The sequence below is a fragment of the Belonocnema kinseyi genome, chromosome 1 (genome assembly GCF_010883055.1).
Source record: "Belonocnema kinseyi isolate 2016_QV_RU_SX_M_011 chromosome 1, B_treatae_v1, whole genome shotgun sequence".
Classification (NCBI taxonomy): domain Eukaryota; kingdom Metazoa; phylum Arthropoda; class Insecta; order Hymenoptera; family Cynipidae; genus Belonocnema; species Belonocnema kinseyi.
In genome coordinates this window covers 168,659,808-168,684,313 of record NC_046657.1, presented here as the reverse complement: position 1 = coordinate 168,684,313, position 24,506 = coordinate 168,659,808, and the positions used below count along the sequence as shown (strand labels likewise).

At 33.7% G+C, this 24,506-nt stretch overlaps 1 protein-coding gene across 6 annotated transcripts; it reads left to right on the top strand.

Annotated features, from left to right (window-relative positions):
- Positions 1 to 4,655: 4,655 nt before the first annotated feature.
- LOC117168089 (esterase E4-like) lies at positions 4,656 to 23,590 on the top strand. Of its 6 annotated transcripts, none has more exons than XM_033353457.1 (9): positions 4,656 to 4,703; positions 9,245 to 9,418; positions 20,252 to 20,534; positions 20,623 to 20,808; positions 20,868 to 21,064; positions 21,146 to 21,302; positions 22,502 to 22,825; positions 22,907 to 23,045; positions 23,123 to 23,590. In XM_033353457.1, the coding sequence occupies exons 2-9, from the start codon at positions 9,287 to 9,289 to the stop codon at positions 23,283 to 23,285; spliced, it is 1,581 nt and encodes a 526-aa protein (XP_033209348.1). In that variant the 5' UTR covers positions 4,656 to 4,703; positions 9,245 to 9,286; the 3' UTR covers positions 23,286 to 23,590. The 6 variants fall into 6 exon arrangements, with proteins under 6 accessions (XP_033209348.1, XP_033209364.1, XP_033209373.1 ...); XM_033353463.1 differs by having other exon boundaries at positions 4,700 to 4,746; XM_033353473.1 differs by lacking the exon at positions 9,245 to 9,418 and having other exon boundaries at positions 4,660 to 4,703.
- Positions 23,591 to 24,506: the final 916 nt, after the last annotated feature.

Genomic DNA, 24,506 nt, shown 5'->3' with positions numbered 1-24,506 from the left:
GCATTAAAAAAAAACTTTTAAATCGGTTAAGAAATACGACCTGTGGGCGATTATGAACAGTAAATTCCTATTCCAGACAACTGTGCGTCGGGCCCCGCCAGACCTCGACTACACCACTGAATATAGGTAAGGTATAAATAGGCTTGAAGGGTCTAATCAACGCTCATGGAATGTAAGTCATGGTATCGAATTACCATACTCTTACGCATAGAATTAGGGACTACATAGGGAAGTTTAGTGTCAACTCTTTTGTACAGCAAATTGTTCTTGCATTCATAATCTTTAATTTCGCTTTTCTCCTGACCAAGTAATTCATTTTGAGGTTTATTTAACAACTCGCGTTTCCGCTTAAGCTTTTTGTCCATGAACTGATACATTAAAAATTCGTCTTCCGAATTTACAATAGAAAAGATTCCTATCTCTCGCTCTAATAATTCGCTATCTTTCTCAAGACTTACAGGTGCGAGACTCATGGCATCCACAAGAGGTCATTTTTCACCCGCTCGGTGCTCGATTTCAAAATTATAATCAGTTAATAAATTATTCCAACGAATTATCTGTGGATTTTTTGTCTTTTGTGTATTGAGATAAAGTAGGGCTCTGCAATCAGTTACAATTTTAAATTTAATATTAATCAACCAGGTTCTCAATCTACAAACTGCCCAAATAATAGCAAGTAATTCTAATTTGCTGGAATAGTAATTTTTTTTGGCTTCCTTCGTTCTGCGGCTGATCGCATATACCGGGTGACATTTCTTATTTTCTGCGCGTTGTAATAACATTCCCGCTAAATCCTTCGAGCTAGCATCTGTATGTAACTCAGTTTCTCTTTTTTCAGAATACGCTTGATAAATTGGGTAAGAACCTATTTTGTTTCTCAATTTCTGAAAAGCTTCCGATTGGCGTTCGCGCCAAGTAAAAAAACAATTTTTTTTGAGAAGATCATACAATGGACCTGCAATCTCTGAAAATTTAAATATTTACCGCCTCAGAAAACCTGCTTAGCCCAAAAAGCGACGAACTTCATGCGCATTTTTAGGCGCAGGAAACTCGAGAATCGCTTTTACTTTGTCTACACTCGGTCTAATTTCTTCTCCGGAAATTTCAAATCCAAGGTAATCTACTTTAGTCATTAGAAATCGACATTTTTTCAAATTGATTGTTAAGCCGGTGTCAGATAAGGCTTTAAGCACTAAATTCTTGTAAATTCGTCTGTTTCATGTGGCGTAATAAAGGCAGATTTAACTCCAGTTTCCTTTGACAAAGGAACCTGCATATAACCCTGCGCGAGATCAAGAGTAACAAACAGAATACTGCCGCCTATCAAATATAAGTGATCTTCTAGATTTGGTAGTGGATAATGCATTCTCGCAGTTTGTTTATTTAATTTGCGGTAATAGACTACCTATGTAGATTCGCCATTCTTTCTTCGGACTAACAGAACTGGACTTGCGTATGGTGAATTCTTATCTTTCACTAAACCATAATTTCTATACTCACGTACAATATTTTTGATAGTTTCGCGCTCAGCGTTACTTGCATGGTTCGGCTAGAACACTGCTAGAAAACGCATTCCGATAATCATTCAAAACACTGACGAGATCTTATTTAATTTCCCTCGATGGTTCTCCTTCGCAGATGATTTTCTTCCTACTGACGAAGACTGGAACAATGGAAGGGGTGACATTTCATCTCGAAGTAATGTATCGCCCTTCAAAAAGAGCTTGTTTTGACCACTCGCGTTCACAATTAGGATACCCAAATCTTGATTTTCACCAGGGTAAACTTAGGTAAAACAAATTGACCATGGGGGTAATTTGGTTTCACTCGCGATCTGAAATTTATCTTCACTGGAACTGTTGGTAGGTAACTCCAAAACAAACGAGTCCTCACGTTTCTCCATTATCAAGTGGTCGCCTTGCTTTCTGTAGTCCACTGTAGGCGCATCTGTAAATGACCTTCCGATCATCATGCCAACTACTTGGTGATCATCTGGAGCCACAAACACTATCCCGTCAGGAACTGATACTCCGTCTATTAACATTTCCACTTTAATAAAACCAACTGACTCTACTGTGTAATTATTAGGGCCCCAACTTTTCAGGGTAGTGTTCCCATTTTTGATTTCAAAGTTGCTCGACTGCACTTTTGACTCTTTAATGGTGCAATCGAAACTACCAGGATCTATCTGTCCAATAAATTCTTTACCGTACACTAGCACTGTCTTGAGGTATTTCGCGAGCGCACGATCCGTCTTCATGTGAGAAATTTGCCGAACTTCAGATTTTTCCGGGACTGTGCAGTGACGCTGAGTTTGACCTTTCGCCCCACACTTCTTACAAGAGTCTTTCCTTCGCGTTTCGGGACAATTTCTTCATAGATGTGCGTAGCGATGACAGCTATAGCATTTAGGTTCCCCCTCTACATTTGTGACAGGCAGATGTCGATCAAGCTGCCCTCGTGAGTATTTCTCTGGATCCTTTTTCTGATCCGTAAACGCTGTTCTGGGGTTTTCAATATTTGATTGTGGTGTGGTCGTACCCTGTTTCCCTCTTGATGATTCAGGTTTTGTCGGATCTTGCCGGACCTCTTATTCTTTCTACTCGCTGCGCATTTAATTTCTCGAACGAAACTATAACATGTAGAAGTATATCGATGTCATCGTGGCTTCGGGCTGCGATCGCGTTACAGATGTCCTTAGACCAAAGGCCAATCAAGACCTGCTGCTTAGTTTCACTTAAACTCAACCCTAAATCTTTACACAATTTTACTTTTGCGTAATAGTAACTGCTCACCATTTCACCTTTCTGTTGAACTCGTAGACGCATTTTCTACCATTTGGTGATTTTTCCTTCTTCTAGTAAATAAGAATTTCTAAACGCTGCCTCGAAAGCTTCCCAGTCAGTAAATTCTCGTGCTCGCATTCGATCATTGCAACGTGGCTGATTATCCATTAATCGATTAACATTTGCATCATTCTTATCTCTCGACGTTTGGACCTGATGCCGTCCATCTTCCTCTGCTTGCAATGAAGACTGAATTTTTTTGAATCCTCGAATTATCACCTGCTTCCACTCCTGCTACGTCTCCAGATCCCACCTCTAGGTACTGCAAAGAATAATTCTCAATTTGTGCCAGTGGAATCTCCTGATTTCCACCCTCAGCCATTTTTTTCAGACTCCCATTCTTTGACACGACACGTTTCAATCACGTCCTTACCACTTCATAGCGTCGTCGTCGCCATGTTGAAAAAAAATTTTGCGCGCAATTTTTAAGACTGATTTTCTTTTTATTTTCACGCACTTTTCGAACTCTAGGCTAACCACATTCACTCCGAACGAAGTGAATCCCACTTCTGAATTTTTAGCAAACTAAATTACTAGTATAAATAGGCTTGAAGGGCCTAATCAACGCCCATGGAAAGGTCTGTTTAGTAATTGGAGACGCACTTTTGGATAAGTAGGAGTTTATTGAGTAAACTCGTAGAAATGATCTTACAAGAATATAGTGATGATCTTAACCGAAACCACGCATAGATATCGCATTAATAGTAACCGCGCTCGCTCTAATCGCTTCGCCAGATACGCGCTTCTTTCGACTCTCACGACCAACGCTCTTCTTTCATTACTCGTCTCGAGTGTTCTCTGACGACTGACTCTCCTGAATCTCTTCGCACGCGCCGCGTTCTTCTTCCCCTTCTCCTCGATATTTCAACACTTCACGAGACTACAAATTATAACGAACTTTGCAAAATGCTAACAGTATTCGTCACATGAACAAAACAATGATTTAATAATTTAATTTTCTCTAAAAAGATGTATTTCGTTGACTTTGTCCCCCACCAGAGGGCAAAGCCGACTGCAGCTTTTTTTGAAAATCAAAACATTTAAGGATAGTAAAATATGATGGTTTACTTCTGTGGTATTTAATGTACTGAAAAAATCATCTTTAAAGATATCCATCAAGAAGGGTGAGTTATTTTAAATAAACATAGAACTTCCTGTAATATAACCTCTTATTCGTTGAAATTCTACTAGTAACAGACTTTACGCAATATTTCTACCGTACCAATACAAGAAACCTTCACACCGAGCGGATTAAGAATAATAATATTCAATAGTTTCTTCCACGTAGTCCACAAGGTAAGTGGCTGTTCTACATTGCCGATCATTTATCAACGAAACTTGTGAATCGAGTATCACCTAAACGCTTGTAAACTATTATTTTTCGCCCCCCCCCCCCCGACCAGGCCTCAATTATTAATGAGATTTAATATATTTTAGACTTAAATTGTGTCTAATTATTATAATAACATTGTGTGATATTGCTTTATATGTCAAAATATCACATTCTTATTCTGTAAGTATTCCATTAAAGTTGAAAACTTTATATTTTTGTCAGCAAATCTTCCATTCCTGCATGTTAAAAACTATTTTCTGTATAATTTTTCTTTTACAACGTAAATTTTCAAGATTTTAGCAAGTAACACTATCTCTATAATAAAATAGATTTATTTAATGCAAAGTAGAACTAAAATTGTTCAATAAAAGCGGTGATATAAGAAAAGTCACCTTTGCCCCGCCGGTTGGCGCTACCCCCCTTACCCTATTATAAAACTTCTAGCCACTCATCCAACGAAATCGAACCATACAAACGCGTGCACATACGCACCGCGCGTATGGCTGAGAGTGTTTGCGGGCCAGGTAAAAGCTTACTTCCTATTTCCCAGATTTGTCAGGCAAGCTCGTGAGTACTCTGTGAAACTTGTTCCAATCACTCATAATATTTTTGTAATTACGCACGGAGAAATAAGTGTTAAGCGGTTTTTAAATTATCATATCGAATTCGACAATTCTCTCTCAAAATTCGCAGATTATTTACGAAAATACATCAATATCCGATGAATTTTTCTCATATCTGAGACCTAGCTGCTAATTCGTGAATTTTTTACTCATATATTTTTTCCGTGTACAGGATTGTCATAAAAACTTTTTGAATTTTTGATTGCACACAAAAATAAAAATTTCCATTTTGCGGCCAGGCTATGCATGCTATGACAAAAGATAAACCGACAAAAATTGTGCACCCAAAAAAGGTCTAAAAATTTGTTATTATTCAATTTTTGATAGGATGCGCCTTTTTTGTTTTATTCGTAAAAAGCAATTATAGATATGAAAAAAATTAGAGGAATGACAGGAGCAAGGAAGGAAACAACTAAACAAAAGATGTTAACATAAAAAGAGCTAATAATTTGTTACTCATCATTTTTTAATAGGATGCTTAGTTTTAGTTTTAATCGAGAAAAAATACATTGAAAATAAAAAACAAATTTGTTGGAAAAAAAGACGCAAGATACGAAAAAAATTAATGAACCAGAGTTATACACCCAAATGATCTTTATATTTGTTAAAAATAATGTTTGATGGAACGCGAAGTTTTTTTAATTATAAAAACGACATTAAAAACAAAATATAATTTTTCAAATGACACCATTGGTTTTTAAACCGTAAAACATAAGATCTAGAATCAAAAGACGCCTAACTTGTATCTCCAAATTTTCTTAGTATCTTTTTTATGCAATAATTATGCGGGTGAAATTATCGGTTATTCGCTTAGAATGCTAATGATATTGTTACTTACTACTAAATAGTTTTTCACTCAATTGTGTAATCCCATTTAGTTGCAAATTTTCTGCATGTGACAATCCGAGGGTTAACGAGGGTTCAGTTTGCAGCTCTTTTAATAAACGATATATTAACTGTTTTATAGACTGAATTGATAACATGGTTATCGCAGAGCGTAATTTTTTAATCCGTCCATGATATCTCTGTTATGGCGCTGAACGTAACCTCGAATTTTATTTTCGTACTTAAGGAGTTAGGTCATCTAGATCGACAGACTGTCCGTCGTAAGTTTATTGAATTATAATAAATCTGAATTTACGAGCAAAACTCACGGATGTTTTTGCCGCAAAGCGAGCTGACTTTAAGATTTTTGACTGACGCTGACTTTCCGTTGCCGCGTTCTTCTTTGTACCACACCAGCCCCATGCATAGAGTTATGGAGTCGGTTATATTACATTGAGAACGGTACGAGATTGAGAATATTACCAAAAATATAACAGAGAAATAAATTATCTGAGAATTTATGAGAATTTTATAATTTATTTTAAGTAATAGAAAATTGCATTTTTTGTTAACTTCGAACGATTTTTTAATATTTAGAACATATTTTAAGTATATAAGAAGCATAAGGTTCAGTAATTGTAATAAAAAACACTTTTCTAAGAAGCATTGCTATTAATCGTGTTGATGAATCTGAATGCATTTGTGTTATGTCGGCACTGAATCTGTTAAACCTTTAACAGTTTTTAGTTGTTACAAGCAAAATATATTATCATAAAATATGTATTTAAAATCTTATCTTTTTACAACGTCCAGAAAACGTGCATCACCTTTTAAGCATGTAATCACGAAGTAGTATAAGGAGAATTCACTCCCGGAAAACTTGGACCCACCGACTTGGCCATAAAAGTAAATTAAAATTTTATAAAGTCTGAAGTTTAAATATTTTATCACAAGAATTGTTAAAAATATGCCCGCTGCGCGGGCACATTCACCCTCGGCACTACGTGTCAAGTTTGAGCGCGCCTAAGGCACGCGGGTACACTCTCGCGCTTCATGCTTTTTTTCGTACGTTTAATACGTACACTTTAACTGCATTTTTCCGATTCGTTTTTAAAGAAGGTTCTCGAAGCACCTAAAGCTTTGACGATTACATTCTTATTATGAAACTCGCGCTTCGCGCTCGATAATGTTTGTCCATTTGAAAAACTTTATCAAGATAATTTGTAAATATTGTTTAAATCTACTAAAAACAACGTTTAAAACGTACGGATCTGTTAAAAGCAAAAATGGCATCTTTTTTAAAACGATCCAGATTTTTGAAGTTTTTTCTAATTACGAAATTGCATGCGAATTGTTTTGAAATACATATATTTTATATCTAGTGGAAATTTGGATTAATATTTCTTAACCTATTCAAACAAATTTTATTTTCCTTTTTTTTTTTGAAAGTTTTCAAAACGTTGAAAATCAAATAACTTTTTTAATTTTTATCAATTTGAAAATATCATTAGGATAACTTGCAAGTCTTTTTGCCATACATCAGAAAATTTGACAAAAATGTCTAAAACTCATAAAAAGTTCTTTTTCACATTTTAAAAAAGCTGTAACTTTTTGAATTCTTGTCGAATCAAAAAACTTAAGTCAGATAGCATCTGAATATATCTGATATCTAGCGAAGAATTAAAATGAAATTTCTTAATCCATCAAAAAATTTTTTTTCTATTTTTCTGAAAATTTTCAAAATTTTCAAAAGTATATAATATTTCTAATTTTTATCCAAATAAAAAATTTTATTTGGATAATTTTTAATTCTTCTACCCATCTGTAATAAACTTTGACGAAAATTTCTAAAATTGAAGAAAAAAAATGTCAGATTTCGAAAATGCTCTAAATTTGTTAATTTTGGTTCTAAATCTCTGCTTAACGAACTTAACCTTTATTTTTGGAAATTTAAGAAGTAAATCAAAGACTGAATCGATTGGAGAAATCATTCAAAAGTTAGCGTGGCTACAACTTTCAGGTTACCATACATACAATCCAGGGTATAATCTAACGGGCAGCTCTGACCAAAAGAGCAGTTCTAAAAAAAAATGATCAGTTCTAAAACTTGATTATGGGCAGTGCAAAAACACATTTCAAAAGTTGATAGAGGGAGAAAAGAGAGAAAAAATCGCGCACAGAAAGACAAGAATTACTTAAAAATCAAAGACAAGGAAGCAAGGAATTTTTCAAAAATTAACCCAATCATATCTTACATTATTTATCTGTATTTATATACTCATATATATCAAGACAACTTTTTTTTTTTTAGTTTTCGTATAATAGGGATTCGGTCAGTTCTAAATGAGGCTTAGATTATACCCTGATACAATCACACAGCAGACAGACATACACACATTCAGAGAGACACACAGGCATACACTGACAACATTTTATGATTTTCGGATTCTGTGCTTGCATAATCGTAATGTCCGTTAAAAACCAGAGATCGAAAATTTGGACGATCCATTACACTCTTAATTAAACGTACGATTCATTTAATGTACGAAAACGAGAGCGAAGCGGGAGAGGGTACCCGCGCGCCATAGGCGCGCTCAAACTTAACGCGAGGCCTCGCGTGCATAGCGTACAATGAGAAAAGTTATCGTGGTGCCACCTGTTCCATTAATTTGAGGGACATTTCTCCTCCGGATAGTAAAAGTACTACAACCTCTTACACATACACGGTCGACACAGGGGGGGGGGGGTCTATGCACAAACACCTAATTAAAGAGTCACTAAAAACACTAGCACTTATTTTTTCAAAATTTTTCTTAGACAGATTTCAGCCCTAAAAAAATCTTGATGCTAATTATTTCTGACCAATTTCAAATTATTATGCCTTTGAAAATAGTTTTGGGTACGCTTGCGTGGTCCCTCATCTGTCCTCACCGATTTAAAAATGTGTTTACGTGTCGGAAAAGTGGCGCCCTCGGTCCTTTTTAGAATAAACTCCTATCCAATGTTTAACGTAAACAAATGCATTGTAGCTTTAGGAGCCTGGTTCTACCATCAGAAAAATTAAAACCTCTGTGAAAGATATAAATTTTAATTTTGATTTTCTCTATTTTAAGGCTGAATTTTCTAAATAAGTAGGTTTTTAAATGAATCTACAAAATAGCGCATAAGACAGCTATGACAAAATATTAACATTCTAAGATGTCCCATACATTTTTTCTGCATTCATGAGAAACTTTCTCGTGCGCCCAGGAAGTTCGTGAATATGTTTCTGAACTGAAAGTAAAGGGACTTGTATCTGACTTTCGACTTAAGTACGAACAATTTTTTTTAAATAAATAAAAAGCCAAATATTTGGCTGAAACTTTCTTAAGAGGTGCCCTTTTAGCTTTTATAAGTGATCCTGTTACATAAAGCTTTTTGTAATTTTAAGTGTTTATAAATTTTAAGGGTACTTTTCTATCAATGATGAAAATTGAAATTTTTGGGTTATATAAAAAAATACAATTTTCAACCCCTTTCAAGGGTGTTTTTTTATTTTTAAGCGCAGTATTATTTACGTAAAAATTTATTTTCTGTAAAACTACCAATTACTAGTCTGACAATTTTTATTACTAAAGGGGAACTCATCATACACACGGATTGCCATATTTTGATGCAAAATGAGTGAATTTATAGTTCAAATTAGTCAAGGAACTTTAAAAGGCGTTGCATTAAACACTGTGTTTGGAGAAGTTATATGCTTCAATGGGATTCCATATGCAGAACCTCCCATCGGTGATCTTCGATTTAGGGTAATAATTTTCTTTTTATATTAGTTCTTGTTTAGAAATCTGAGATGAAAAAAGTGAACGACAACTTCCAGACAATTGTTTTTCTTATTGTAATATTAAACGGCATTGAAGATGAGCATGGCGTTTCGAAACCTTTCTAGTTTCCTCATCAGGTTAAATAGAATGGAATTAAACCAACCACAGAAAATTAATAGTGTTGTAATAATGTTTCTTCAAATGCTCGTATAATGCGCAAAAAAAAATATGCCCAAAAATGATAATATAAAAAATCCATAATTTAAGTGTTTATGTAGAATATTCTGAAACCAATTTGAAATTGCTGAGAAAAAAGCAATTAAAATTACCGTCTAATTTGGTTGATATTTAATCTTTTAATGTGAACAACTTTTTTATTTGGGTACTTAAGACGTAAGATCATCTCTTGTATTCAGTCTGTAAGAAATGTATTCTGTGACAACCCCAAAACAAGCTACTTACAAAAAACTGAACTCTGGGCATTTACCTGTAAATTCAGGTCGAAATGGGTTACCCTTGGCAGGTGCTAGCTTGCGATCTAAAATAGTTAGGACAATGTTTTTGTTGTTGGAATTACAGATATTTCGTCTACTTTAATTGATCCGTTTACAATTTTTAAATCTGGCCATCAGGATCCGAGCTACAGAGAAACAAAAAAAAACATGTGATTTTTGGCAAAAAATTAGAAATAATCGGGATAGTTTTACAGTCCGTAACTCTGAGACTATTTATGATAGAACAAGATTTATTTATTAGTTTTAAGCAGAATTTTATCTACTTTAACTTTTATAAAAATACTTTTACCTCTTAAATGCACAGGAAAGCACCAATCCAATCCAATGGAATGTGATCTATTGTGCCTTTTACCAAAAAATTTGCGTGTTCCTGGAGAACTCCTGTTCACAGAACCTGACCCCATATTATACACCCTCAAATGAATTACTTAAGAGAAAAAAATAACTGCCCTAGAAATTACCATCTTCGTCCTATTTTTCCGACCAGATGACTGAACTACGCGGTTAATTTTTATCACCAGAAGCAACAACATTTTACAAAACCAAGATCTCAATTTAGATCAATTTATTGCACATCCATATTGTCCTTTATTGTCCAAATTTTTCACTAGATTTTACAGACAATACAATTTAAAAATTCTATTTAAACCAATGAAAGACACTCCCCATTGTTTTACAAGCCAAAAAAATAAACTTCCCATGGAAAAATGTACAAACACTATCTATAAAATCGCTTTTATTGATTGTGGATAACATTATATCGGACAATCAAAGAGATATTTAGTAATCAGAGTAAAAGGACACCAAAAATCAGATGAACTGGCAAATAGAAGAATTAACCAAACTGCACTAACTAAGCATCCGTTTGAAGAAAATCGCACTTCTGATCATGACAATGTTTCCATACTCTAGTCGAAAGACTCATCATATTATAAATAATTTGTATGGAAATGTACTCTCTAAACATGAATCAGTGAAGAATTCACTGATTGAAATAGTAATTAGACATTTCACTGATTGATCAGTGATTTCGAACTTATTCACTAATCAGTTCAGTAACACCAGAGTAAATCAGGTGAAGCATAACCTCTAAATTTTTAAGTTAAGCGTTGTTGTTACTCTTTCACTTAAGTAGCAAGAAGAATTCATTGATGAAATAATTTTTTTAATTTTCGGGCTGTAAGTCTGCTGAATTAACTGTGGAATAAATATACTGTAACTCGTATAGGAAGTACTTACTTAACGGGTTTGTACAAGACAATCCAGTCTTGAATTTAAAGCAATACGTGAGGCTGTTTGTCATTGAAAAGCAGCGGAAATTTTCACCTTTTTTAATAATTGATCATATTTATAAGTTTTACTATGATAGTTTGATTGAATGTACAAAAATATTATTGTATTCCACACTCGACAGAAATGGCCACCTTTTTCCCCTGATAATAGGAGCGAAAGAAGCACATAATTCCCGAAAACCTCATTAGCGGGGCGAAAGTAAAATTAACGGGGCGAAAGTAAAATTAACGGGGCGTAAGTGAAATTAACGGGCGAATGTGAAATTAGCGGGCGAAAGTAAAATTTGCGGGGCGAAAATAAAATTAGCGGGGTGAAAGTAAAATTACTGCGCTCGTGAGAAGATTTTTCTGCTCCTTTCGCTCCACGTTGCATAATTTACTATTATTATGATTGCTAAATTGTCAATAAGTCACCTTTTACTGATTGTCACTGACTCATTTCTTGCTATTTGAATCAGTGAAATGTCAGAAAAAATCAGTGAAATTTCACTGATTCAGATTTAGAGAGCACCATATAGTCAAGAACAACAACACTGTTGACTTATGATCATATTTGGATGGTATTTGAGGCATTTAGTCTTCTTCTTTCTATTAACTCTGTCTAATATAATTATCAAACATATCAGCATTTAAATGCTGATAAAAGATACGTTCAAATATTGGATGACTATGACAACCGCTTTATGTCTTTGCTCACTCGCTCTTACGGCATCACCATCAAAGTGATTGCGTGAGCGAAGAAATACAATAATACATAACGCCACTGTTTACTACTTAAATGAATGAGACCAAATAATTAATACCCATACCTGTAACATAACTATTTTCTACTACTTATAACTGAGTGTCCCCATGCAAGAACAAGACGTAGATTTTTCTAGCGCGGCGGAGTTGGCCCCTGACGACTGAAAATTCAAATTGGAAATTTTGAATTTTAAAACATATATTATCGTAGATAATTACATTCCGCATCTTATTTTTCCTTACAAGAAAATCGTATCTTTTTCGTTTTTTAACAAATTGCAAATAACGAGTTTTTTCAAAAGTCGATTTTCAGTTACTATTTTGTCTTCCACTCGTGCTCAAATCCACAGTTTTTGGTATTCCTTTATAAAATTCAGAGGAAATATTCCTTATAATATCCTTGTTATGAAAATTAGCGATACAACTTTTCAACTTTATTTAGAACAATATAAAAAATTATTTTCAAAGCTATTGCATATTTCGTTCCACAAAACATTTGAGTGTTTCGTTTATCGAGGAAAGTTGGAGCAAACAAAAACTTACTGCAAAGAAGTTGTTCAGAAAGGTACAAAGAAGTTTTCTGCAAAGGCTTTTTTCAAATAAATTAATATATAAAAAACTGTGAACGCTTAACTTTGAGCGAGCGACTGATCTTCATGCGTGTATTATGCCGAGTCGGGATGTCTTTCCCTATACGGCGGTACAATGAACTCAAAGGTTGATTATTCAAACATTAGATGACCGCCAAACGTTCTTCAGCTTTCTTAATCCCAAAAGAAGCCAAAACATTGCAGTTTTCTACAAAAACAAAATTGATCATTTCTATTCTGACCACGAAAGTGTACACTTCGTATACGAATTGCGAGTTTTAGCTTTAGTGAGAAATAAATTTATAGTTGATAATAATAAAATTATCATCTAAACTAATTTTCAAATTACTGTGATGGAAAGTGAATCCCAAGGTTCTTTTAGAGGGAGGAAACGAACAAAATATGAAGAAGCGTGGGCTAGAAATGTTAATAAAACATGCCGAAATAGAGTACGTATAACATTTAGTTGGTTATTTCTTTCGATAACAGCTTAAAAAAATGAGGTTCTCTTTTTTCTACATTTTGAACTTCTATATAAATACCGTGATAAAGGCGTATTTTATTGAAAATTTAAAGATAAAAAAAACTGCAGTAATAATTTTGTGCCAGTTCAAAACTTCTGTAAGCAAATAAGTTCTTTGAAGATTTCAACTTTTGCACAGAGTAAATTTCATAGTCAAAATATTTCAACAAGCAAAATATTTTTCTCAGTGCGTTAATGAAATGCAAGGACCCTTTGCGAGTAAATGCTACCGAAGTTCCGCATCTAATCTTGTGGACATATTATTTCTCAACTGATCAAACAAATATTGTTTTCTGCAAACAGTTTTTGTTTAAAATTTTGAATATAGGGAAAGGAAGGTTAGAATGCGTTCAGAAAAAGATTTTAGCTAGAGAAAGTTTAGATGATAAGAGAAGTAAGCATGAACATGAATGCGTCAAATTGACTGATGATGTGAAGGAATTGATAAAAGTTCACTGTCTGTCCATGCCACATCAACAATCTCACTATAGTAGAGATTCGATATCTCTAAACTACATAATCAATCCTGAAATAAATTTGCACCAAATGTATCAGGAATTTTTAGAATTTTATGCTGCTACGACAGGAAGTGAACTAGATTTGCACGAAGATACCTACAGTAATTTCTTCAACCATTATATTAACGTTTCATTTAAATTACCGAGAACAGATGTTTGCAATGAATGTTATTTATGTTCCTTACAAGCTATAGAATCTGATGGAATTGCAAATCACAAAAAAAATGTTCAGGAATATCGGGCTTTAAAAAAAGAACTGCTTTCAGAAGAAAATGTACTTTGCTGTGAATTCGATTACGTGCAAAATCTTCCATTGCCAAAAATTCCCGTTTCAGAACATTTTTATAAAAGATTATTCTGGTTATATTTATTTAACGTACACGTATTTACCTCAAAAAAACAGTTACATGTTTCCTTTCTTATAAGGTAGTGCGAAAAAGGGAGCGAATACTGTGTGTAGTTTTATACAACACGTAATTGAAAAAGAATTTGATGAAACACGTTTCACGAAAATTGTACTTTTTTCTGATGCAGCAGGCGGACAAAATCGAAATTACACAGTGTTTGCTTTCTTCTTAACACTATGCATAGATCTTCATATTGAAATCTGGCATATTTTTCCTGTTCGCGGTCACTCCTCTTGTCAGTGTGATCGAAATTTTGGTTTATACTCGCAAAAAAAGAAAAAACTAGAGCAATCAGCAAACAATATTTTGCACGATTTTGAAAAATCTTTTAAAGGAAACGTACGAATTCCGAAAGCTATGAAAATCAGTCAGGCTTGTGTAATTAAATATTTACCAAACGGCAATGTTCAGCTTTTTGATCATTATTACGGCGAAAATCCTTCTTTGTTTACTATTCAGCCAAGCATTAAACTCAGAGACTTGGAAAAGATTGCCCCTCCAAAAGTCGGTCTCACAAAAGCTAAAATGAATGACGTTAAAAGCCTGCTTAAATATTTCTCTCCTAAAGGTCAAAAATTTTTCACAGATTACTTTGCGTCGATGACAAAAATTGAAGAAGTCGATGATTCTATGTTATCTGAAGAGGAATAATATGAACTTCACATTAATAAAATTGTATTAAACTTGCCTAAACTGCAAGACATCTCGACTCGGCGCAATACACGCATAAAGATCAGTCGCTCGCTCAAAGTTTATCGTTCACAGTTTTTTACCTATTAATTTATTTGAAAAAAGCCTTTGCAGAAAACTTCTTTGTACCTTTCTGAACAACTTCTCCGCAGTAAGTTTTTGTTCGCTCAAACTTTCCTCGATAAACGAAACACTTAAACGTTTTGTGGAACGAAATATGCAATAGCTCTGAAAATAATTTTTTATATTGTTGAATAAAGAAATTCCAAAAACTGTGGATTTGAGCTCGAGTCAAAGACAAAAATCGAATTAAAAGTCGACTTTTGAATAAAATCTGTTTGTGCAATTTGTTAAAAAAAAACAAGATACGATTTTCTTGTAAGGAAAAAAAAGATGCGGAATGTAATTATCTATGATAATATATGTTTTAAAATTCAAATTTTCTAATTTGAATTTTCAGTCGTCAGAGGCCAACTCCGCCGCGCTAGAAAAATCTACGTCTTGTTCTTGCATGGGGACACTCAATTGCTGCCGCACTCCGCCTGTGAGACGGCACCGAAATGGCATTAACCACAACAAACAGATTTATTAATTATTCATTCACAATCTTGTTTTCCGTCTCTTAGGCGGAGTAAAGTATTAACATTTTTCTTATGCCTTCAACATTTTAATGGAACCTACCACCTCGTACAACTTCTGTGAACGTAAAAGTGCAATGTAATACCACAACATATAACATCTATCAGTGACACCTTTATATTGAATTACACTAAAAATACTTAAATGCTATAATATCAATAACCAACCTCACTTCCTCTACTTTACATTTTAGGCTCAAAAATTCCCATTTTTATATATTTCATAAGGGTCACCGACGTGTTATCGAAACATCATATTCGTATTCTGAGAGATGCAGAATGATATAATAAACAAAAATTTTGGACCAGTAATCTGCAAATATACATCTCGTTCTTTAAGAAAATAAAACTGTTTGGTTAAAAATTCACCTTTTTATTAGAAAATAATCTTGTTTCTTAAAAATTTATCTACAGTGGCCCGTGTGGAAAAATTTCGTGGCAGTCTTATGTAGAGAGATCGGCTGGCTAGACCGAATCTAGACCGTCTACTTAAGACGGTCTGACAGGGCGCTGGCCTTGGCCCTCTTAGACGGACTCGATTGCAAAAATTTCAAAGATTCATCGAAGTGGTCTGGCTCGACCCTCTCAGACGGTCTCTGTTGAAAATGGGAAGTGCTATCGTAACAGTGTATGGTGTAATCCTCAGCAGACAGAAATGATTGGGAAAACCTAAAAGAATATTAAAGTTTGCAGGAAAGTTTTGTCTTGAAGTCAGAATGACACATGTCTAGGTTTGTATACTCAATATTTTTTTGATAATTGTTGAGCAATATAATATCCACTTATATGAGATAAAATTAATTGATTCTTTGTCATATTGCAATCTAACCTACAAAAGACCAGAGAGGAAGATTTTATATATGTCTTTTCATCGTACTGAATCTATTCCTAGCCACATTTTTAATAAAGACGAAGATGGACAATAATGATTTGAGAAAAATGTTATGTTGTGTTAATTGTCGCCTATCCCTCTGCGTCCGTAGGATGGCCATACTTATGACCAATGTCGTGAATTGTCTGCTATTTTATTATCAACACAGCAGTCAAAATATCCTGCTTTGAAATCACCCAACACAATAAGGAAAGAATCCATGTATTAGCATTTAAAACTTGATAAAAAATCGATATCGATCAATGATTTTGTAGGTTATGTTAATTGTCGCGTATCGCTCGGCGTCCGTAGGACGGCCGTACTTAGGGCTAATATCGTGAATTGCCTGCTATTTTGTGATCATTATTATATAATAGTTGAACTTAAAGTAAACTAAAATAATTTTCAACAAAAAAAACGAATAAATGATGAATCTTGAACTGAAATATTTCAATTTAATCCTTGCCTGCCACGCATCTATAGAGTAACATACTTGCCACAACGGGATAAGTTTTTACCCCAGTGACGAAAACTTTCATAAAAAATAAACTACTGAATATTTTAACTTAAAATTTTTTTTAGAGCATATTAAAATTCTGATTTAAAAGGTAGTGTACGATCTGTGAAGTTCTGATACTTTTTTCCCTCCTCTTTCTGTACAATCCAATCTAAACCATCGCGTGGTAAAAGCGTTACACGTCTGGTCAGCGTCTGATCAGCTCATCTATTCTGGACGAGCTGAGCAGCGGCTGGTCAGCGCCGTCTAATCTAGTCCATCTCATGGTTTAGGCGTTACACTTCTGGCCAGCTGCTCTATTAGACCGTCTGTCCAGCGTCTGACCAGACACAAGACGGTCTGGCCAGCGCCCCGAAATTTTTCACACGGGGGGTGCCAAAAGTATTCGTCCACCTCTTTTTTTGTGACTGAATAAATTCTCTTAGTTTTAATTGTACCAGAGCTAAAAAAATGTCTCTTTAAAAGGTTGATTGTTTTCGAAATTCTGTTTGAAATAAGCCCAAACCAATTTGTCTAGTTTTTAAATAGATATTGCAAAAATAGTACAAATTTCAATGTTTTCTTGAATTTTCCATAACTTTTTTTTACCGTATCACAACAGCTTACGAGTATAAATTGTAAAAAAATTCTTTTCGAATTGCAAGACCTTGAAGTTGTAATAAAAAAATTGGATAAATTTGAAAACATCTTATCTTTAGGCAAATCAGAATAAAAGTTAAATAAATATATATTTTGGGAAAATTACATAGAAGCTTCATAATTATATGTTTCATATATTTTACAAAAATATTTTTGTTACCAAAAATAATGTTTAAATTTTTCCAACTTCTTTTTTACATGTTCAAGTTCTTGCAACTCAAAAAGAAATTTTTACAATTTATACTCGTAAGCTGTTTTGATACGGTGAAAAAAAGCTTCAAAATGAATCCAAGAACATTGAAAAATGTTGACTATTTCGGAAGTTATTGAAAATTTAAGAAAACAGAAATTTACACTATTTTTGCGATATCTACTTAAGAACTAGACAAATTGGCTTCACCCCGGGCTTATTTTAATCATAATTTCAAAAACAATCAACCTTTTAAAGAGACATTTTTTTAGCTCCGGTATAATTAAAATTAAGAGAATTTATTCAGTCATAAAAAAGAGGTGGACGAATACTTTTCGCACCCACTGTATATACTTACGAATTGATCCATTCCATTGAGGATTTAACTATTTTGTTAAAAATGTATAAAATTCATCTTTTATTGTATAAAACTGAATTTTTTAAAGAAAATTCAACTACCTTCTAAAAAATTGGTGTTTCTGTGTTAAGAGATCAAATTTTTTTTGGTTGAATTTTAAACTTTTTGTTTGCAAATCGGAGCATTTGTTAACAAATGCTTCTTAGGCATAAAATTTCAATATTTCTATAGTTATCTGTTTGATATAAAATTTAACGGGTTTGTTCAAGCTGGTCCTTTTGGTATTTTGTAATTTAATTGAATATGGTATTTATGTTAATTTTATTTGAAATACTTTGCTCTGTTTTGAGGGCATTTTGGGATATGTCAGCGAGAGAGGACGGGGGTTACAAATAATTCAAAATTGATAACGTAGTTAATGGAAGATCTCTTATTATAAAAATTTATATTTTGATATTTGAATATGATGAATACATAAATAACACAGCCCCACAAAAAATTCTTTACCCCACACTAAAGCGCCATACTCATACGTTTTTGAGGTCGCCAAATCCATATGGATTCCAAGCATCCAGGATTTTATTGAGTAATCCCGAGCTGAGAACTGGCAGTTAAGGATTTAGAATTCACGGTCAATATTGCGAGTCCTTTCCACTGCCTTGCCGGACTGAGTTCTAAACTGCTTTGGCCCCATCCCAATCACCTCCGAAGGCGCAGAACTCCAATTATTGTTGGTGCGATGGACTTCGAATACTCTTCTAGTAAATAATAATTTTACATGATAATTTTGTTTTGTCTACTGGTCTAAATTAATATTATTAAAATATCAATTAATCTTAAGATTGTGAAAAAAATTATGTCTAGCTCCGCTGGGATATGAGCCCAACTCCTTCAAATTTCCTTTAGATTGGTCCTCCAGATTTACTCTCCTACTAAAATTCAACCTGGATTCGATTTCCTTGAAACATAGGACTCAGTCGCAAGTTTTCGAAATCCATTTTTCTCAATAAGGACACTGTGCTAGGGTGGTCCTTTATTTTACTTTTTTTTTAATCGTTTGCTCTTACCAGCGATTCTGGTTATGATTTTAAGAAAGCCGAATATATATGTTATGAAGACATAAGATGTGAATCTGTCTCACATAAAAAACAATTCTTTAGTTTAGTTATCTTTGTCAATAAGTTAAGTAATCTGCTGATATCGATAAACTGCGCATACTTTTTCTGTGTGAGAGGTGAAGGTCTTCCTGAAATCAAGCACCCGGAATGATGAAAAAATGTCAACCCCCACGGATCGCTTAAAAATTATTTATTGCCCTGCTAAGAAAATCGGAAAGATTCTTAAAGGAAATTTCTGCTGGATTCTAAAACAGTCGAAAAAATTTTCTTGTCAGATTTTATTAGAATCTTTCCGAATTCTTCGTCTAAATTGGTCAGTTTTTTTCCGAAAATTTGTTCCAATATAATTCTGTCAGATGTTATTTCTGATAAGATCAGATTCTATCAGCTATATCAGATTTGATCAGAAATGTCCCATTTATTTGTATCAGGTGTTATCAGAAATTGTTAATTATTGATAATAATTATTATAATTAATAATATATATTATTTTATTTTTGAAAATTAGTATAAAAAATTAGTTATAATAATTTGAGCAAACAAAATAATTGTTTAAACAAGGTTTGAAAAATAATTCCTTTTGTCCACAATTTGTTCACTAACCTACTATTAAAATTATTAAACAGTTATAAATGTGAAAAAAATATGTAATTATGAAAATTATTAAAGTTTGAAATTTATTAAATGAATAATTTTTTACTTACTAATCCTTCAGTATATTTTAATTGTAAAAATTTATTTAGAATTACCCAATAATTAAATTTCAAGTTGTATTAAACAATATTAAATAATTTAATTTTCTGATAAACTCTACTACATACTGACAAAAATTGCGCGCAGGAAAGTTTGGAAAAAATCGGAAAAAAACAGAAAGATACCGCTGGGACAGTTTCTAATAAATTCTGAAAGATTCTGAAAGACACTGGTGGTGCGGTTTCGGGTAGAAGTTCAGATGCAGATTCGGAAAGGCTCTGAAAGATGTGGAAAGCTTCAGAAAGAAAGTTCTATCAGAAATTTCTAGCAGGGCGAGTCTGAGCATTTGGGAAACAAAACCTCTCATTTACAACTTACGAAAGATGTATAGAGTGGACTCGGGCAGAGTAAACTTATATAACATACTTAGTGTGCTATGCTCTTTAATATAAACTTTGCAAAATTCAAGTACGTAATACCAAATACGATTTAAAAGAATATTTTTTTATTTGTAGGACCCCCAACCTCCAAAAATCTGGGATGGAGTTCGAGATGCTTCAGAGGAAGGGGGGGTTTCAGCACAAATTTCTATGGTTAATAATCAACCAGTTGGTGGCGATGACTGTCTCTATCTGAACGTGACCACTAAAAATTTGTCAGAAAAAAAACCAGTAATGGTCTGGATTCATGGAGGAGGTTTTACCACTGGTTCGGCTGGTGCAAAATTACACAGGCCGGACTATTTTCTTCAACATGATATTGTCTTTGTTTCGATTAATTACCGCCTTGGGATCCTAGGTAAATAACTGATTTCCATCATTTATGTACTCCCTTATTACTTAATTCATTTTTTATTTAACATACATTGTTATTCACCTTCCCATAGGATTCCTAAACATGAATATAGATTGTTGCGCAGGAAACCAGGGTCTAAAGGATCAAGTTTTAGCTTTAAATTGGGTTCAGGAAAATATTGAAAATTTTGGTGGTGATAAAAACAATGTTACCATTTTTGGTGAATCTGCGGGTGGTGTATCGATTCATTATCTCTGCATCTCACCTTTAGCTAAAGGTACTGTTGCCATAAATTGATTTGTTACACAACAAATATAATTTCTCCTTATATTTCAGGCTTATTTCACAAAGCAATTATCCAGAGTGCGGCTGCCAATAATCCTTGGGCTTTTCAATTTTCTAATAAAGAATACGCTATAAAATTAGCTGCTAAATTAGGAAATTCATCGAGTAATCCTGAAGAAACGGTAAAGTTTCTCCAGACCCTAGCTGCACAAGACATTGTTGTGGCCCAAAAGAAAGTTTTTGTAAACGTGAGGAAATTCTAGAAAAATTATTTTCGTCTCTGTAATTTATTTTACAGCATTTACTGTTTTACTTTCCCTTACTTGCAGAAAGCAAAGGTTTTAGACTTTCTTTTTGTACCAACTGTTGATGATAACAGCTCAAATCCATTTTTACCAAAACCATTAAATGAGACGTTAGAAAATGGCATCGATGTTCCTGTCATAATTGGCTACACCTCCGATGAAGGAATACTTACGTTAGCGGGTATACAGTTTTTCAAGTCTAATTTCTAAAAATGTTAACATGTAATCAGTTCTCTGCCATGCAAACGCCTAAATTTGATATTTGTCAGCTAATTCGCAAATGCTTTCCATTCAAATATGAACTATTCTCACATTATATCACACTCGGAAAGTAAGCGAAGAGTTGTGATATCGATTTGCTTCTTAGATGGAAAAACCATTTCTGTAATTATACTTATCAATTTGCAAAGTGTGCGATTTAGCAATGCACCGAGGAAAATTATAATGTCCTGTGAATGTGGTTCAATTGCATTGTTTTAACTATTGGTGGCGAAAGTTTTGGTATTTGGCTAGTGGTTTAAAATGAGTGAAGCATGCCGTGTTTTTCAAAGATGTCAATCAAAAACCTTTGAAACAAGTTCGTCTGTCTTTCATTTTATTTTCAGAAAAATCACGCTTCAAAGCTCTCATCCAAGCACTTCGTCTCTCATTAAATATGATTTGCAATTCATCGGATTTATTAGTTAAAATCAAATACGGAAATCGAAAAAAGGATAATCCTACTTTACTGAAAAAACTATTGACACCGACCACAAGACAATTTTTTGACATTTTTAATCAAAAGTGCCTTAAATAACAAAGCAAATAGTTTTATGACTAAGTTGTCGGTAATCAAGGTTATTACCTGAATCATGGCACATTATAATTTTGTTATAAATTGCTAATTCACACACTTTCTACATGTGTAACCATTCAATTAGAGAAAACCTCTATTCTTACACGGTTCTGGTGTCGCTGAATCCGAATTCGGGTTCAGTTTCACCTCAGAAGGTCAGGTTCAGGGTCAACTTAAGTTTAAACTGAAAAAAATTATTAGAACGGAGAAAACCTCTAATCTCAGACGTTTATGGGATCGCTGAACCCGAATCCAGTGTCAGTTTGGCCCCATCAGATCATGATCAAGGTCAAGTGAAGATCAATATGAGAGCTAATCTTTGAATTGGTGTGAACGACTACTTTAAGACGTTTTTGGGGTCGCCAAATCCGAAATCGGGGTCATATTTACCCAACCTAAGGTCAAAATTGAGAAAAACATGGAATCTAACTTATTGGGTTGAACTAACCCCCTGATTTGAAGTAACCGTTTTCTTGTTTCACAGAGCCCTACTTAATTTTTGTATTCTTAAAAAAATTAAAACGTACCTCATTTATTTTCATTAGATGGTGACTCTGAATCTGATGAATTTTACCAGAATTGTGACAAGACTTTTGAAACAGATTTAGCCAGCGACTTCAAACTGAAATCAAGTACCCTAGTATGTCATTTGTCGAAAGAGGTTAAAAATTATTACTTTAAGGGTAATCCAGTAACGAAAAAAGATCAAGCTGCTCTTATTCAATACAAAAGCGACGTAAACTTTGTGAATGGAATTATGCAAATGTTAGATATACAATGTCAGAAAAACACGCCAACTTATCTTTATAAATACTCACATAATCCAGAAATTTCCCTGGTACAGATGGCATTCAATTTAAAGGTGAAAGGTTCGTAATTTGAAAATTCTTTCATAGGTTTGACCAGAGGGGCGCAAGAAATTTAAATAACAGAATTTGAACATATTATAGGGGCCTGCCATGCCGATGATCTAACTCATCTCTTTTACATGACTACTTTCAATGCTAGGTTACAACTAAAATGTGGTACAACTGACTATTTATTGATGGAACATATGACAAAAATGTGGACAGACTTTGCGAAAACAGGGTGAGAGTTACATACTGCTTTTTTAATTTCTATAGATATTGCATTGAAAATTGTACTAAGTGTGTTGTTTTATGTAGGAATCCAACTTCTAGTGGAGCTGTCAATATAAAGTGGCCTCCATATATTTCTGAGCAGAAATCTTGTCTTCAAATTAAAAAGGATTTAGAAATTATTGAGAATTTCGAAGAAGAATCGTGGAAATTCTGGAAGCCTATATTAAATAAATATAAATTGTTTTAATTTCAAAGTATAATATATATTTTAGTATTAAAGTCTTTGACGAATTTCTTAATGTTAATACATTCAAAGGAATAATTATTTTTCAAAAATACTTAGTGATATTAAGTTTGCTAAGATGACAGTACAACGATTTTAATCAAAAACCCGATGAAATTCTTTTTTAAATGCGATAAAGGAACCATGGAAGATCTTTTCAAGTGATATTAATCTATAAACCTAAAAGACCTAACTTCTAAATATGCTGTATGTGTAATAAAGCTTAGTAGCGCAACGTTGCTAAATAAAGGAATATCAATTTCCTATTATTTAAAGTTTTTTATTTCTTCATAATTTTTCTTTAAATGATTAATCCTATACGTGTCCTAAATACAGACTCTAAACATGTAGTTTTTCACGTGTTCCATGTTTTAATACAACAGATTTCTTTGAGAGATTAATTATTGCCTTGAATTACTGCTGCTCATAAATCTCTACCTTTTTTCATGAAGACGGAATTTGTACCTGGAAGATTCTTTCGCGAAAAACTGCACTTTTTCTGCAAGAACAAAGAAAACGTTTCACGACGCCGAGTAAAACCACGTTGAGTTGATGTTGGTAGCCATTTAAATCGTACCAACTTCTGACGATCATGTACAAAGCACGCGAAAATTTAAATTCAATTTAAGATGGAAATACGTTAGGAAATGAATAAATAATAATAAATATTAATTTTTATTCCAAGTTATTCAATATTTAATAAAACATTTCTGTGGCGAAATGTTGTCACAGGCTTATACTGCCCAATATGTAAGGCATTTTTGGTTAGAGTTGGATTTTTATTTGATCATTTTTGCACGGGGCTCTCCCGGTATATATCATCAGTCACGGACGCATTTTTATAATGCAATCAAGTGATCTGATGAGAGCAGTCTGCCCAGACATATTGGACAAAGCCTGGTTTTTACCCCATCATTGACGGACTGGGTTGCAGTCAAGTACACGATGGGGGTCCTACAGCTTAAGGTGGGTTCCGAACCACCAGAACCTCGGTAAGGGTACATTGAAAAATTTCCAGAGGTACCGACTCAGGGATCGAACCCCGGACCTCTGTGGTGAAGTCCAAGCGTCTAACCAACTGAGCCACCGAGGCTCAGTTTATTTATTAATTATTATTATTATTATTATATAAATTGACAAAAATTTCACAGTAATAATATTTTATAATACGGTCTTCCCAGTACG

Bases quoted from the DNA above. Each gene is read 5' to 3' on its own strand.
- LOC117168089 (XM_033353457.1), top strand. From the start codon at position 9,287: ATGAGTGAATTTATAGTTCAAATTAGTCAAGGAACTTTAAAAGGCGTT. The intron at 22,826-22,906 runs GTTCGTAATTTG...AACATATTATAG, and splicing joins ATTCAATTTAAAGGTGAAAG to GGGCCTGCCATGCCGATGAT. The intron at 23,046-23,122 runs GTGAGAGTTACA...TGTTTTATGTAG, and splicing joins ACAGACTTTGCGAAAACAGG to GAATCCAACTTCTAGTGGAG.